The sequence below is a fragment of the Balaenoptera musculus genome, chromosome 5 (assembly GCF_009873245.2).
Source record: "Balaenoptera musculus isolate JJ_BM4_2016_0621 chromosome 5, mBalMus1.pri.v3, whole genome shotgun sequence".
Classification (NCBI taxonomy): Eukaryota; Metazoa; Chordata; class Mammalia; order Artiodactyla; family Balaenopteridae; genus Balaenoptera; species Balaenoptera musculus.
The window spans coordinates 96,284,781-96,301,622 of NC_045789.1; the positions used below are offsets into that span (position 1 = coordinate 96,284,781).

The window sequence follows — 16,842 nt, forward strand, 5'->3', positions numbered from 1 at the left end:
ACACTGTGGTTTTCGTTTTGATTCTCAGACTGTCCAAGTTTCTGCAGTGTGGGAAATTTGACATCTGAAATTTCTGCAGTGAAAGCAGCATCCTCCTCTGTGCTCAGGCAAGGGAGGAAGTAAGCTCATGTAAATTAAGCATGTACTAGATGCCAAGACTTTTAGAAGCTTTTCCTTACATAAGTTGACTTAGTCTTCTGGATATTTCTATGACATAGATATTACTATAATATTTTTGCACACAAGAGAAATTGAGTCTCAACTAAAATAAATAGCTTGTCCATGGACCACAGCGAGTAGGTGGCAGAGCCAAGATTTGGACAGGCCAGTGGGACTTCAGAGCTTGTGATCTTTTCATTACCCTTCCCGGTGCCTCTGGCCAGGTGTTTTTGTGTGCACAAAACTGGTCACTGGCAACTGAAAGGATCTCTTGCCCTCACCCCATGCAGAGCTCCAAAGGCCCTCATTCTTTGTAGTGCAGCCTCCATGTTCCTCCACATCCAAAACCTTGCCTGCCCTCCAAGGACCTATGTAGCTTTGTGTCTCTTGAAACACCCGGATGGATGGAGTCAAAGTTCATTAACATTTGTTGGAGTTTTTAGGCCAAAAGGGCCCCACTTTCTTGGAGAACATTGTTAAAAGCATGGTTTTCACACTTTTTTAAAGTCACTCGGCAGTATGCACGTGCCTACTATCTTGTGCATTAGGCAGGAGCAAAGGTAGCAGGGACCAGATGTAAGGCTAAGAGCTGGTGCCTGCCTTCAGGATGCTGACTTTCCAGTAGGAGACAGGACCTCTACCCACGAAATAGTCAAAGAATGATAGGAAGGAAAGTAAGGGCAAGCATCCTTGTGTTCTTGATGGCTATGTTTCAATAGCTACACTTCAAAGAATGTGTTACTTTTGATAATCAGGAAAAAGTCGTGTCATCAAATGTCACTTAAGACTCCACTAGTCACTATATTGTTAAATGGCGCCATTTAATGGAGTTAAGGAGCTAATACATCAATTGGGCCAGAGGGTGTGAAGGAAGTCACACAACTCTCTGAAAAAGCTTCTCAATGAGTCACTAGGCTCCTTAAATAGTGTCTTTGTGTTCTCCCTGTGTGGAATTTGGTCCTGGTCAAGTGTATCTAACACTCATTCCATCTGTGTTAGTTAAACAACTGCTTTATACCAAGCATTTTGAATGAAGCAATGAACAAGATTGACAAGGTTCCTCTCTCAAGTAGCTTGCATTAGGTGAAATCTATTAAAAAAAAAAAGAACATATCAAGTAGTGATCTAAGTAATAAGAAGAAAGAAAAGAGGGTGATGGGAGAGAATATATTGGGTGCAACTTTAGATAGGGTGGTCAGGGAAGTCCTTCCTCAGGAGCTGATGCCGATATTTAAACAAAGATGTGTACGCAAGAGTAAGCCAGCCCTGGGCTTCCCTGGTGGCGCAGTGGTTGAGAGTCCGCCTGCCAATGCAGGGGACGCGGGTTCGAGCCCTGGTCCGGGATGATCCCACATGTCGCGGAGCGGCTGGGCCCGTGTGCCACAACTACTGAGCCTGCACTCTAGAGCCCGCACACCTAGAGCCCGTGCTCCACAAGAGAGGCCACTGCGGTGAGAGGCCCCCGCGCCGCGGCAAGGAGTGGCCCCCGCTCGCTGCAACTAGGGAAAGCCCGCACATGGCGGCGGAGACCCAACGCAGCCAAAAATAAATAAATAAAAATAAAATTTTAAAATATATATATTTAAAAAAAAAAAAGAGTAAGCCAGCCCTATGAACATCTGGGAGGGAACATTCTAGGTGGGAGCCAATGGCAAATACAGAAGGAAAGAGAGAGCGAGAGCGAGAGACAGTGAGCCAGATAATACAGCTGAAGCAAATGACCTGAGGTTGTACTGAAGAGCTAGTTGGGGGCCAGATTTTACTGGTTCTTGTAGATCAGGGAAAGGATCTACAAGAACCTTGGGGTTTAATTGTGGTGCTTTGGGAAGCCTTTGGAAAGCTACAGGTAGGGGAGTGGTATCTGATTTATGGTGTAGATATATCATTCTGGCAACTGTACAGAGAGTGAATTTCGGGGAATGGGGAAAGAGTGCGGACAATTAGGGGGCCCCTCCAGTGCTCCCCTGGAAACAGTTTGGACCGGAATGGCGGCATTGGGGTTGGGGAGAAGTGGATGGATTTGAGATGTATTTGCTGATGGACTGGATGTGGTTGGTAAAGGAAAGAGAAGATTACAGTATTTGTCTTCAGCAACTATGTGGGTATTGGTGCCATTTGCTGAGATGGGGATTACACAGATGGTGGTGGGAGACGGTTTAGGAAGGAAATGATTTCTCCTACATTCTAGCACATGGCCCTGCAGTCTCTGCTAAAATCCTGTCCAAGTTGAGGAGGGTTAGGTTGCCCACTCCTTTGTGGGATGTCTCTAAAGGTGAAAAATTCTCTAACATGCTAATCTAGACTCTGCCTTCTTGAAACTTTCATCCATGTGTATATTTTTGTTTCTCTGGAAACACATGGAATACATCTGCTGTCTTCTCAGAAAGTTTTGCCAAATATTTGAATACCAGGATTCTTGACATTGTTTTAACATATTAAAATTTCAAATTAGTTTGGGTAAAAAAGCCATTAATTTGATTGTAGTGTGTATATGTGGGCTTCTCCAAACTGACTGTATAATCTCTCTGTGGAACCATGTTATGTAGCCTTAGTTTTGAATGAAGTACTAATCTTTTAGTGGTGACTTGTCACTAAGGCCCTTTACATAATTCTTTTTCATCTTTTTTGCTTTCTATAATTTACTTTGTACTTAGTTTTAATGTAGTATCTTAAGTATTTTTCTTTTACTTTTTCACAAGGGGATGATATTTGTACTATACATTTATATTTTGCTTTTTCATTTGCATTATAACAAATGTTTAAAAATATTACTTTTAAAGGATTTCTCAGAGAATATTTCTCACACTTGCTGAATATTTTTTCAGTCAGTAAGATGATTTAATTTATTTCTAGAGTTTTAATAATTGTTATTAGTTTAATGCCACTGTATTGAACAGCTTTGGTTAAAAGGATTTTTCCATAATTTGGATCACATCCTCAAGGGGGTTACAAAGTCAGAGAGTGTGGACTTTCCTGAAACTCTTCTTTCTTTTTTTTTGGACATTCCTGAAACTCTTCATACAGTGTGACAACACTGAGTTTCCAGTAAGGTGATGCCATTAACTCTCCTTTCATGGATGTGCTTGGTGATTTGACCACACCCGGGCCTCTGTTAAATATCATTAAAAGAAACACTTGCTGCTTTAATAGACAAAACCTATTTGGCGTTAATAGTCTCATTTGCATTCTGTGACTCACTAGTGAGGATGAATTTTTTTCTATATGTTTGTTAGTCATTACACTTTCTTGCTTCTGAATTTTCTGATTTTGCTTTTGCCCATTTATCCGTTGAATCTCTGTTATTTTTAAGACACTTCCCTGACCACCATATCATTATTCCCTCCCTTATCTTGTTATAAAAACATTCATAAGAGATTTTTTTGTGAACTGGAGTCCAACTAACTAGAATGTTAACTATTCAAATTTTAGGTGACAGGCAAATTGAAAAAAGAAAGATATGACACATTCTCCACAAGCAGAAAAATTCAAATAGAGTGCAGTCTTTCTCCAGCTCTCAGTATAAAACTCATCAAAGCAAAAACTGTTTTATTTAGACATCTGGGAAATGTACTTTGACAAACAGCCGCTTGATGACTGTCAGTGTCATAAAGAGACTTTGATATAAAAAATCCACAGAAACTACTGAAATAAATTATATATTTTTATGACAAAGCGCTCTTTGCTGACTCGTTTGCATTGTCCATGTGATGTGGCTTTAGCATCTTAATACGAAGGAGGGCTCCATTTTCATGTAAATGACATGATGGAATTAATAAAGAGCTCTGGGGAGTCTACCAACTGCAAAAGTAGGATCTCCTTCTACCTGCCTTGAGCAATGGTTGCACATGGTTGCTCTTCAGTATTTTTAACATATAAGTGTTTCCAAAATTTACATATTCAGTGCTTTTATAGCTCTAGAAAGACTTTCTCAAACTACCGCAGAAGGTAACAAAACATCCTTCAAAAGTCTGATTTCTATGCATGTAGGCCATAAAAACATATAGACAGAATCTTTAGCCCTACTTCCAATAAGTTAAAATGCAACCAGTTCCATTAGAGTTTGATCTTTTGTTTATCAACAGTGCAAGGAAGAACATACTTTGCCTTCTGTTTTCAAAACTTGCAACCACTGGGTTATTAGTTGTTTGAAATTTTTAAAACTGATTAGTCATCCTGATGGACTTACCTATTACAAGGGAAGTGTCTCATCTAACTACCAACTGCTTGGCAAATTGTGTGTATTAGGCAATAGGCAGAATGTCAGGAATGGGCCAAAGTCTTACAGACAGTGTGATGTGTAGAAAAAGTATGAGAGTCGAGATCAGAAAGACTTGGCCTTAAAAGCCAGCCTTGCTGCTTAGTCCTAGCTTATCTCTTCTGGGGCAAACTGTTTGACTCCTCTGGCACTCAGTTGCATCATAAGTGACCTCCTAAACTAGAATTAATAATACATACCTGGCCTGAAAGTTGAGGACTGAAAGAGATAGTATATATAAACCACCTAGGAGAGCACCTGGCCCATGGTAGGTTTCCATAAGTCCTTATGATGTTATTATTGGTGGGCTTATTATTACCTATAACTGTTGCTATCATAGAATGTTGCTGGAAGAAGAAACAGTGAGTGTGGAATAATTGGTAACATTGTATTTTGTAAATAGCCTATATGATATTGAATATTAGCAACCATAACAAATATTTACTGAGCACCTGACATGTGCCATGTCCTTGTGCCTTGTGCTAAAGGAAGGCAAGAGAGCAAAGTGACCCCTACTCACTTTTGTCTGTGTTCCTTTAATAGGGAGAGCTGTTACTGACAGGGCTTACACACCCACTGATGCTCAAAAGAAACAGGCATGGCCATAAAATCTTCACATGCAGAGTTAGAAGGGACCTCAGGGGCCCCAGTACAGTTGTGGTTGTGGTTACCAAAGCTGCTGTTTCATATGGAGGCTCAATGTGTGAACTTGGGAGTAGGGGATCTGCTCACACCCATGCACCCCACTTCCCTCCCATGAGGCCCTCTAGATCTTCAGAAACCACAGAACAAAGACCACTGAACAGGTACAACCCCACACCCCAGTTTTAGCATGGTGCAATTGAGGCCCCAAGTCTGAGGAAGACCCCTCCAAGCTGGGGTTGGGCTGAAACATTCATTCAATGTGTCTACTCTACACACTCTTAAAGAGCCAGAGTGAACTGGCCCCCAGTGGCCAGTGGATTCCACTGCATCTGCTTATAGATGTTTACTCTGACCCACCATTAGCAGAAACACGACATGATGTAGTTTTCCCCCTTGTACCTGTTAACAACAGGCCACATTCCATTTGCTTTGAATGTTTAATACAGTACCAAGTCTGAAATTAAAGGAATGAAGGTGGAGAAAACATTAGGCTGTAGAGGTCACGGAAAAACGATGTTTCCAGGGGTTCTGAAGGATGTGAAGAAACTCTTGGCAATAAGATCAGGGAAGAAGCCTTTTGAACCACTGTCTTAAGAAGTCATTGCCAACAAGATTCAAGGTGAGGAAAGGCAGGAGGAATATTTTCTGGCATGCAAAGAGTCAATCAGTTTGATTACTTACAAATTAAGAACGTCTATGCCTCAAAGACATATCCCAATTACACCATAAAAAAAAAAGCAGAATTAGAAAAAAAAATCCTTATGAGAAAAGTAAAAGACAAATTCTTAATGTCTTTACTGTATAAAGGGCCATGAGGGAGCCACACAAGTGCTTGTGAAGTCAAGTTTTAAAGTTCCGTTTCCAGATGTGGAACTGCAGAAATGTAAATAGAGCTTGAGTGAAAGGATGTCCTTTTAGTGAAAGGATATCATCGGCCAAGGAACTTGAAATGTAGAGGAGGGAGGGATTTAGTTTTAACCTCTATACCTGTTGCTAGTTGACCACTATTAATTGCTCCTAACAGGGGAGGAAAACACCTTGGTTTTTGAAGAAATAAAAAATTTGGGGGGAATTCCCTGGAGGTCCAGTGGTTAGGACTTGGCGCTTTCACTTCTGGGTCCCGGGTTCTATCCCTGGTCAGGGAATTAAGATCCCACAGGCTTTGCAGCATGTCCAAAAAAAAAAAAAAAAAAAAATTTTAAGTTTTTGACAAAAAGTTTATGCCATTTGATAATGCCTTCAGTAATGTATGCAATGAGAGTATTCTATAGTTTTTAGTACTTGGCATTTACATTTTAATGAATGATATATACACTTAGACCCAATGTTTAACATATAACATATTGATGTCATTCATTCATTCATTCATTTGTCAACTATTTCTTGAACCAGGCTCTCTGCTAGTCTCTGGAGACTTAACAATAAAGAAGAAAGACATGGTTCCTGTCCGGAAAGAACATACATATAAAACATTCATTCTTGGGAAATAGTCCAGTGTGTGGAAAATGCTAAATTCAGGAAGACACTTATTACAACATTATTTTTAATGCTAAAATTGGAAACAACCTCACTGTTTAAAAACTAAGGAAAGGAAATGATTACTTATAATAAATTTACTGAGTGTAGATATTGAATATGGTGTTTGTGAGAAAAGTGTTTATGCTATATTAAGTAAACACTGCAGTGTACAGATTTGTATATACTGAATGGCTGCAAATATGCTAACAATGAGGAAAGGGAAAAGTACAACAAGGGAAAAAAAAATAATGATTGTGGGATGAAATTATGGTGGACTTTCTTCTTCTCTTTGCAATATGTCCTTTTTGTTGAAGTGTAATGATAACAGTTTCCCTTTATAGTAAACATACTCTGCTAGGCTTCATGAGTTTGATACACATTTGTTCACTTAATCCTCACAATAGCTATATAACAGGTAAGGAAACTGAGGCACTGAGAGTTGAGAGCTTAGATTCCAACCTGGGAATCTAACTCTATGCCCAGTTGTTCCTTCAGAGAGAGAAACTGGTCTGGTTTTAAAAATACAAATCCAAGCAATGGTCTCCAGAGTTCAAGCTCCATGTCTTGTTGGTAAGATGGAGATCTTAATAATATCCACTGCCCGAAGGTTGCTGCGGAAAGTATCGAACACGATGATGTTTGTGAACGGTTTTTGTAAATTTTAAATTTCCACTCAAAAGTCAGTGATAGTGCATATTCAAAATATTTTGAGTGCCTTAGTCAACATGTATATTAAATAATTTTAAACATGTTTCTGTTGAGTGTACAAATGTAAGTCAGCTAGTTTATATATTTTAAATAACTGTTAAGAACATAATTTTTTTAATTGATGAGAAACTGTACTGGATAAGGTCTATTTTGGAAATTAGTTTTTTCCTGTTGGGTCAGCTCCTCTTGGCTCTTTCTCCCTTTATCTCTCTGACCTTCTCAGTCCCACCCACTGTGTGATTTTCTTGACTTTTTCCTTTCATTGAACAAGCCCCTTCAAGGTCAAGAAACTGCTCTAATTTGCACTTTGGAGGTATTTGGCAGCCAAAGGTTTAAATTCTCAACCAGCAATTGGAATGCTGGGCTTAGATTGCTTTATTATGCTCTATACCTGTTGACTATAAGTAAAAAATAATATGTGGAGTAGAATTACAAAGGTGACTCTTAAAAAGCATGTGGAAGGATTATGACCTTAAAACGTGCTCACCAAAGCCATGAAAATAGATGAGTTCCCAGGAGGTACCCAGCAATACCCCTTTATAGACTTCTAGAACGCATACATGAATTCCACGTGGGCCTTGACGGACTCTTGGAGAAAATGGGGAAGAGTTTTGTGTTCTAAGAGTTTATGATGTTTTGGGTATGCAGCTGACATTTAATTTGGAAGTGGTCTGTTGAAAATGTCATCTGGTTTTCATTTGTAGGGGCCCACTTGAAAACGGGAAGTTGGACTCTGTGACCTCCTGGTTTCCTCCCAACTCTGAAGTTTTTGAGGTTGTTTGATTCTAAGATAAATGTAAAGTTGATTTTCCAGCCCAACAACCGATATTTGTGTAGGGCTTCAGAATTGACAAAACATTTTTCACACACTCCATCATCCTGTCTTCAAGAAGGGTAAAGGGAGAAACAAAGCCCTTGTTCAATCTAGGTTAGAACACATAGTATACAACACGGACGGTATATTTCCGGGTGTTGTTTGTAGTCAGTATGGAAAATAATACCTCTCGTTCAAAGGTAACTACGTGTGAATTAGAATCTTACTCACGGGCTTCCCTGGTGGCGCAGTGGTTGAGAATCTGCCTGCCAATGCAGGGGACACGGGTTCGTGCCCTGGTCTGGGAAGATCCCACATGCCGCGGAGCAACTAGGCCCGTGAGCCACAACTACTGAGCCTGCGCGTCTGGAGCCTGTGCTCCGCAACAAGAGAGGCCGCGATAGTGAGAGGCCCGCGCACCGCGATGAAGAGTGGCCCCCACTTGCCACAACTAGAGAGAGCCCTCGCACAGAAACGAAGACCCAACACAGCCATAAATAAATAAATAAATAAATAAAATTTAAAAATAATAATAATAATTAAAAAAAAAAAAAAAAAGAATCTTACTCACGAGCAACGTGTTCTAAAGGATCATCAAAACCTGTGAAGTAGGTGCACACATGATGGATAATGCCATCGAGAAAGGAGTTTCAGCAGGTGGGAGAATTTGAATAAATCATGTCATCATCTAATTTAAATATTTGATTTGTCTGCTTCAGATATTGAAAGGAAAATATTGATTTTTTTCTGGGACTCCACTCACATTTTCTATGTTCTAAAATGGACCTTAGTATACTGGGTGTGTTAGCTATGCTTTCCCTGGAAATTCAGGGCTGTTCAGAAATGTCAAGGCTAGCTATGGTTATGCCTGTCCTGAATTTTAAAAAATGTAATAATGGAATCGTTTTCTACAGGGACTAAGAAAAAAAATGGTATTCTATGATTTTCCTTAGGGACTTGGGTAGATAAGACCAGGCATATGTGGTGTACCCAATCAAAACACAATTTCACAGGTTATGAGTTTGCATGAGATGCAGTCTATCTCATCTGGGTTTGAGTGTGCATGCAGAAATGGGGGACACTGATGCAACCGAACAAATACCCTTGGATCCTGTTCATTGAGGCTGTATTACTGGCACCAGTTCCTTCCTGGTAGGGTCTTCTAGGGGTTGATCAGGGAGCTGTGAGCTGAAAATGGGACATCGCCCCACTTGCTTCAGGAAGAAGAGAAGGAGATCTCTTTGTCCATTCTTAGATGAGAAGAATGGACATATTAAGAGCTCTTGTTTTCTTTTGTGTGTGTTATGTATACTGCACCAAGTGCTATAATCCATTTGATAGTCTTTGTGAGTTGGGTATATCTTCGTCTGAGACTGAGGTCAGAGTTCATGGTCTAACCTCTGTTCTGTCCTATCACTCACATAATCTGAAACCTCCATGTGGGATTAGTAGACATGGTACTCAAGCCACAAAGTCAACAGGGCTTTCCCTCTTTGACACTTTCTTCTCCCCAGTGTTGACCTTCTGTGAGTTTTCCTCTCTTATACCTTCCCAGATACATGACTGGGAAAGATGAGATAGAAAACATCGGTATGCATTTTTGCATCAATTTTTATCAGGCTCATTCATAAAAGAATGTGTGGTGTGTATCTATTTACATCACTGTGATTATAGTACATACATAAACTTAGGTTACACTTTGTCACTTAAAGTCATGTCTCTGTGAAGTTTACCACTGGTGCTGAGGAGCCATTGGGTCCAGTACCTGACTTCACCATTATTGGCTGATGAGTTTGGAGCAAGTTACTCAACTTCTTAAATCTTTAACTCCTCAACTTTGAAGTGAGTATAACATTTCCTTTCTTTTTAAAAAAATTTTATTGAAGTATAGTTGATTTATAATGTTATGTTAATTTCTGCTTTAAAGCAAAGTGACTCAGTTATACATCTATATATTCTTTCTCGTATTCTTTTCCACTGTGATTTGTCACAGGATATTGAATACAGTTCCCTGTGCTACACGGTAGGACCTTGTTGTTTGTCCATCATATATACAATAGTTTGCATCTGCTAATCCCACACTCCCAATCCTTCCCTCCTCCACGCCCCCAACTTGGCAACCACAAGTCTGTCCCCTATGGCTGTGAGTCTGTTTCCGTTTTGTAGATAAGTTCATTTGTGTTGTATTTTAGATTCCACAGATAAGTGATATCATATGGCATTAGTCTTTCTGACTTACTTCATTTAGTATGATAATCTCTAGGCCCATCCATGTTGCTGCAAATGGCATCATTTCATTAATTGTTATGGCTGAGTAATATTCCATTGTATACATGTACCACATCTTTTTTTTATCCTTTCATCTGTCGATGGACTTTTAGGTTGTTTCCATGTCTTGGCTATTGTAAACACTGCTGCTATGAACATAGGGGTGCATGTCTGATTTATAGTTTTGACTTGATATATGCCCAGGAATGGGATTGCTGGATCTATAATATTTCCTTTCTGATAGGATTGTTGCAAGGATAAAGGAGACGGATGATTTTGCAAGTGCTTTGTAAGCTGAAGAGGTTATAGACACAGAAGGTATTAAATACACAAGGATTTGGAAGACCTTTGAAGTCCCTTTCAGTCCAAAGAATTAGTGAGCTTCATGAAAATGTTGGCCACTTTCAAAAAAGTGTGTGTGTGCATGTGTGTGTGTATTTGTCTACTATTAGTGGACCTGTTCATAAGGAGCTAGATTCAGACAGAGGAGTTTCCTCATCTACAAATCAAGGATAATAATTTCTTCACATTTAAATAAGAAAATGGAATGAGGCTCATAGCACAAGGCCTGGCACATAAGTAACTCTCAAAAACAGTATTTTTCAGTTGAAAATTTTGTTTTGAGTATCTGTTTTACCATTAATTAGCTGCCCACCCCCAGCTAATCATGACAAATTCCTTAACTTGGACAAATAAATTGTGACACATTCCTTAACTGGGGAAGATGACTTAATCTTCTCAGCCTCAGTTTCCCCTTATGTCATGAAGGTCATTCCCAGCACGTGGAGGCATAGCCACACTTCCATATAAGCATGTGTAGTACGCATCCGGAAAGCAAGAAGCTCAAAAAGCTTGGAGTTCTCTTTGCCTCCCTTCCACTCCCATTGTCGGGGATGGCGTTTTTGAGACTTGCCTGCAGGACACACTTGGGAAAGTTACTTGACTCTCTTGTGGGACTTTCTCACTCACAGCACAATTCCAACTATACTCAATATCTTGAAGTAGCCTATAATGGAAGAGAATGTAAAAAAAGAATATATATATATATATCTGAATCACTTTGCTGTACCTCTGAAACTAACACAACATTGTAAATCAACTATATTTCAATAAAAATTAAAAACAAAACAAAAATAAAAACAACCCACAAAGGCAAATGGAGCCTTCTGGGGCCAAGTCACCGATACGGCCATTCCTGTCAGACCTTTAGTCTGTGTTCTTCCAAAATGCATGAACTATGTTTTTGCTTTTTATTCTTCACTCAGTGCTCGGATGGCTGAATCCTTTATTAGCATGAATGGAGAACAGATTACGGTCCTCCCACTGGAAGTCACCTGCTTGGCAGGCAGGGAAATGATTGAGGTGAGTGTGTGACTTCAGTGTGTGTCGGGGGTTTTGCAGTGAGATGTGCCCCCCAGTGTGTCCCCTGAAGGGCGACAGTCCACTCTGGGTGTCCTTCTGTAAATACTCGCCAAGAAGCGCACTCACATCCCAAGGTTGCCTCCTAAATCACGGCGCACAGCTCGAGCTGCAGGTTTCACAGACATGGATCTTGTGTCTTTAAAGGCCAAAAGGGAGCCACCAGTGTGCTCATGAAATCAAGTTTAGGAGCTGCTTTTCCAGATGTGGAGCCAAAGAAATGTCAATACAGGTGGGGAAAATGCCCTTGTGGTCACACAGCAAGGGATTTGAGATTGGGGCCTGGGTAAAGGAAAGGCAGCTGAGTTTGATTCTCTGTTTCTGTTGCTAACTGATCTCCACTCCTCATTCCCCCTCATTGGAGGAGGGTAGCCTCTTTCAGCATAGGAGCTGGGATGAGCCTTTCCTTTTCTTTTGCATGTTCAGTGTTTTTATTTTATTTGTTTATTTATTTAAATTTATTTATTTATTTTTAGCTGTGTTGGGTCTTTGTTGCTGTGCATGGGCTTTCTCCAGTTGCAGTGAGTGGGGGCTACTCTTCGTTGCGGTGCGTGGGCTTCTCATTGCCATGGCTTCTCTTGCTGCGGAGCACGGGCTCTAGGTGCGTGGGCTTCAGTAGTTGTGGCACGCAGGCTCAGTAGTTGTGGCTCGCAGGCTCTAGAGCGCAGGCTCAGTAGTTGTGGCTCGTGGGCTCTAGAGCGCAGGCTCAGTAGTTGTGGTGCATGGGCTTACTTGCTTCACGGCATGTGGGATCTTCCCAGACCAGGGCTTGAACTCGTGTCCCCTGCATTAGCAGGCAGATTCTTAACCACTATCCCAGCAGGGAAGTCCCTTCAGTGTTTTTAATAAACTACCAATCTGCAATTAGGAGAAGCAATGTGTGCAGATACATTGGTTCATGATTTCAAACATATAGTACACCCTGTAGGCCAGCATCCAACACCTCATAGGTGTTGTCTCAGTTGGAGGTTCACCTGGATCCTCAATAGGCCACTCTGCTGTGCTATAAGGCAAGCTGCTGGTTGAGGCATGGAGAGAGTATGAGATACCACTTCACACCCATTAGGATGGGCACTGCTAGTGTTGGAGGGTCTCCTGTGGAGGCAAGGGGTGGCTGTGGCTCACCGTGGGGAGGGGGACGCTGGCAGCAGAAGTTCTGGGAAGTACTCCTTGGTGTGAGCCCTCCCAGAGTCTGCCATTAGCCCCACCAAAGAGCCGGATAGGCTCCAATGTTGGGTCGCCTCAGGCCAAACAACCAACAGGGAGGGAACCCAGCCCCACCCATCAGCAGACAAGCAGATAAAGTTTTACTGAGCTCTGCCCACCAGAGCAACATCCAGCTCTACCCACCACCAGTCCTTCCCATCAGGAAGCTTGCACAAGCCTCTTAGATAGCCTCATCCACCAGAGGGCAGACAGCAGAAGCAAGAAGAACTACAATCCTGCACCTTGTGGAACAAAAACCACATTCACAGAAAGATAGACAAGACAAAAAGTCAGAGGGCTATGTACCAGATGAAGGAACAAGATAAAACCCCAGAAAAACAACTAAATGAAGTGGAGATAGGAAACCTTCTAGAAAAAGAATTCAGAATAATGATAGTGAAGATGATCCAGGACCTCAGAAAAAGAATGGAGGCAAAGATCGAGAAGATGCAAGAAATGTTTAACAAAGACCTGGAAGAATTAAAGAACAAACACCTAGAAGCATTAAAGAACAAACAAACAGAGATGAACAATACAATAACTGAAATGAAAAATACACTAGAAGGCATCCATAGCAGAATGACTGAGGCAGAAGAATGGATAAGTGACCTGGAAGACAGAATGGTGGAATTCACTGCTGCAGAACAGAATAAAGAAAAAAGAATGAAAAGAAATGAAGACAGCCTAAGCAACCTCTGGGGCAACATTAAACGCACCAACGTTCGCATTATAGGGGTCTCAGAAGGAGAAGAGAGAGAGAAAGGCCCCAAGAAAATATTTGAAGAGATTGTAGTCCTGGGATGAGCCTGTTTTTTCTTTTTTAGATTAATACATTTATTTATTTATTTTTAGCACCTTTAATTATTATTTATTTATTTATTTATTTTTTGGGCTGTGTTGGGTCTTCGTTTCTGTGGAGGGCTTCCTCTAGCTGTGGCAAGCGGGGGCCACTCTTCATCGCGGTGCGCGGGCCTCTCACTATCGTGGCCTCTCTTGTTGCGGAGCACAGGCTCCAGACGCGCAGGCTCAGCAGTTGTGGCTCACGGGCCTAGTTGCTCCGCGGCATGTGGGATCTTCCCAGACCAGGGCTCGAACCCATGTCCCCTGCATTGGCAGGCAGATTCTCAACCACTGCGCCACCAGGGAAGCCCTGGGATGAGCCTTCTGATGAAAAGTGGAAATCCTGGATTCTATGTCAGAAAAAGTCCACGTAGTGAGAGAGGTCACATTGCTCAAGAAGATGCCTACAAATCTGGATTGTTTCTATTAACAAGGCTTTGATTTTCTTTAAATTCAAATGGAGTCAAGTTTCCTTTACTGCAAAAAGCCTTATTTTGCACCTTCTCTGTGTCCCAGTTCTGTGCGATGCCATTGAAGTACAGAGCCTTGTCTCTGCCTTCAGAGATCACTCCGTCTCAGACAAAAGCTTTCTGCTTTATAGAACTCACTGAATGTGCATCACATACCTCCCACATATGAGCTAGAGTGCTGAGTGCTGGGAAGCTTGAATATGAAGGACTCATTCCTGCTTAACACACCACTCCAAAGTGTAGTGGCTTGAAACAACCACTGTTTTATTTGCTCTGAATCCTGTGCCCTGACAACTTTGGCTGCACTGAGTTTGGTGGCCCTTCTGCTGTTCTCTCCTGGGACCACTGATGTGACTGTAGTCTTCTGGCAGCTCCTTTGGGGCTGGTTGGTCACAGGTGGCCTCACGTACATGTCTGGCAGTTGGTGTTGGGTGTCAATGGGACCACGTGCATCCAGTAGGCTAGCTCATGCTTTTTCATGGGGAGACAGCATTTCAAGAAAGCAATCCCAGTGTACAAGTGACTGTTAAATCTATGCTTTCATCCTGTTTACTAATGTTCTGTGGACCAAAGCAAGTCATGCAGTCAAGCCCAGAGTCAACAGAGGAAGAGACTATGCCAAGACATGGATCCAGGAGGTATCATTCACTGGGGGCCACCATTGTAACAATCAACCACAGGCTCTGACCCCCTGTTTGCCCATGCCGGTGTGGGGCTTGATGCTTCACATATGTTATTTTATTAAATTTATATGATAGTTCTTGGAGGTAGATATTATTATTCCAAGTTTTCTGAGGTTAGTTGAGTTACCTAAGTTCATACAGAATGTAAATGGCCAGGATTTTAACACTGAACTGTATAGTTCCATGGAACTATGATGGACACAGGCATGGACAAGCAACGATTTCAGGAACAAAAGATGAGATAAAGAATTGTATCAGGCAGGTGATGGTTGTTTAGCAGCTTAGTGTGTGTTAAAGGTTGATCAACCATAAGGGCTAATAATTCAGGAATGTCTTCAGTGAGTTCTAGAGATTTTAATTAGATCTTCCTACAAATGGGAAGCATCAGGCTTTGGTTATGAAAAGAGCTAAGTTCAAAATCTGGTAATGCTACTTCTAGTATGTGATTATCTAAATGTTATGAGCCTCAGTCATCTTCTTTTTAAAATTTTGTTCTAAGGATTTAATGATTGCATGTCTGTAAAATTCTGAACACAGCATTCGTACCTCGATGGAACTCAGTAAGTGGCAGGCATGAATGATTTGAGTAGGAAAATGGCAGAGGAAAAAGGAGAGGGTATTGTAGGCAAGGAGAGCCATACTGGGAAGCAAGAGGAGATCTGATAGCAGGGATGACCTTGGGCTCTGTCTGAGTGGTGAGAACTGCCAGTTTACAGCAGTGATCAATAGAAAGTAGCAAAGATTACATAAGATAAAGCTCAAGTTTGGAGGGCCTTGATGTCCAGGCAGAGGAGGTAAATTTGCCAAGTTGGAAAACAAGGATCCTATGGACAGCCTTGGCACCTGGGAGTAACTAAGATGTGCATGTGATTGCAAACTCAGGCATCCTCAGAGCCCATTGGGTTTCCCACTGTACAAGTTCATCCCCCAGCCAAGCTTTTTAATCAGTTCAAATGAGTTTTTGCTTTGAGTCCCATAAACACAATAATTTGAGTTTCTTCAAACATTGGGAGTGAGGCTAATAGCAGAACGGCAATCCGCTTCTTTCTTTGTTAATGACCTTGGCTCACACCATGGGCACGACGATTCATATGGTCATTGTCAGTACAAAATTCAGGTTTCTTTTATTGATTGAATCTTGCTGTGAAGTACCAGACAGCAATGCCTTGGAGCAGAACAGAAGAGCCTGGTGTGCACATTTCTTCCCATTCTAAGGACAGATATCTGATGTAGCTCAGAGGAGAATCCTACCTCTGAAAAAATGGGTATATCTTTGAGTCACCTTGAAAACAAAATACCACACCTATAGATGGCTGAAATGATAGAGACTGCTAACATCAAATGTTGGTGAGAATGTAGAGCAATTAGAACTATTATATATTGGTGATGGTGGTATAAAATGGTACAACCACTTTGGAAAACTCTTTGGCAGTTCTTCATGGAATGAAACTTACACCTATCCCTATGACCCAACAATTTCACTCTTAGGTATTTACCCAAGAGAAATAAAAACTTATATCCACAGAAAGACTTGTACAAGAATATCTATAGCAGCTTAAAATAAATAATGGCCAGAAATCATGGCAGAAAAAGGGTTGAACAATTTGGGTTTGTCCTTATAATGGAACAGTACTCAGCAATAAAAGGGAATGAACCATGATACATATAATGGCATTGAAGAATCTTAAAAAGTTATGTTACATGAAAGAAACCAGAACAAAAGAGTATGAAGTGATAATTCCATTTATATGAACTTCAAGAACAGGGGAGTATGTCTATGACAATTGACCAGAACATTGGCTACCTTTGGGGTGGGGATAGAATTGACTGATAAGGAGTCTAGGAGAATTTTTTAGG

The 16,842-nt window shown here is 41.1% G+C and overlaps 1 protein-coding gene across 10 annotated transcripts in view; it reads left to right on the forward strand.

Annotated features, from left to right (window-relative positions):
• Positions 1–16,842, forward strand: part of LDB2 (LIM domain binding 2) — a 382,402-nt gene that overhangs the window by 47,925 nt on the left and 317,635 nt on the right. The window contains exon 2 of one of the 10 annotated variants that reach the window (XM_036853157.1): positions 11,633–11,729. The exons of the other annotated variants lie outside the window; for them this stretch is intronic. Within the exon in view, the coding sequence (XP_036709052.1) occupies positions 11,640–11,729 (90 nt within the window). The 5' untranslated portion in view covers positions 11,633–11,639. The remainder of the gene's footprint in view (positions 1–11,632; positions 11,730–16,842) is intronic. 10 annotated transcript variants of the gene reach the window in all.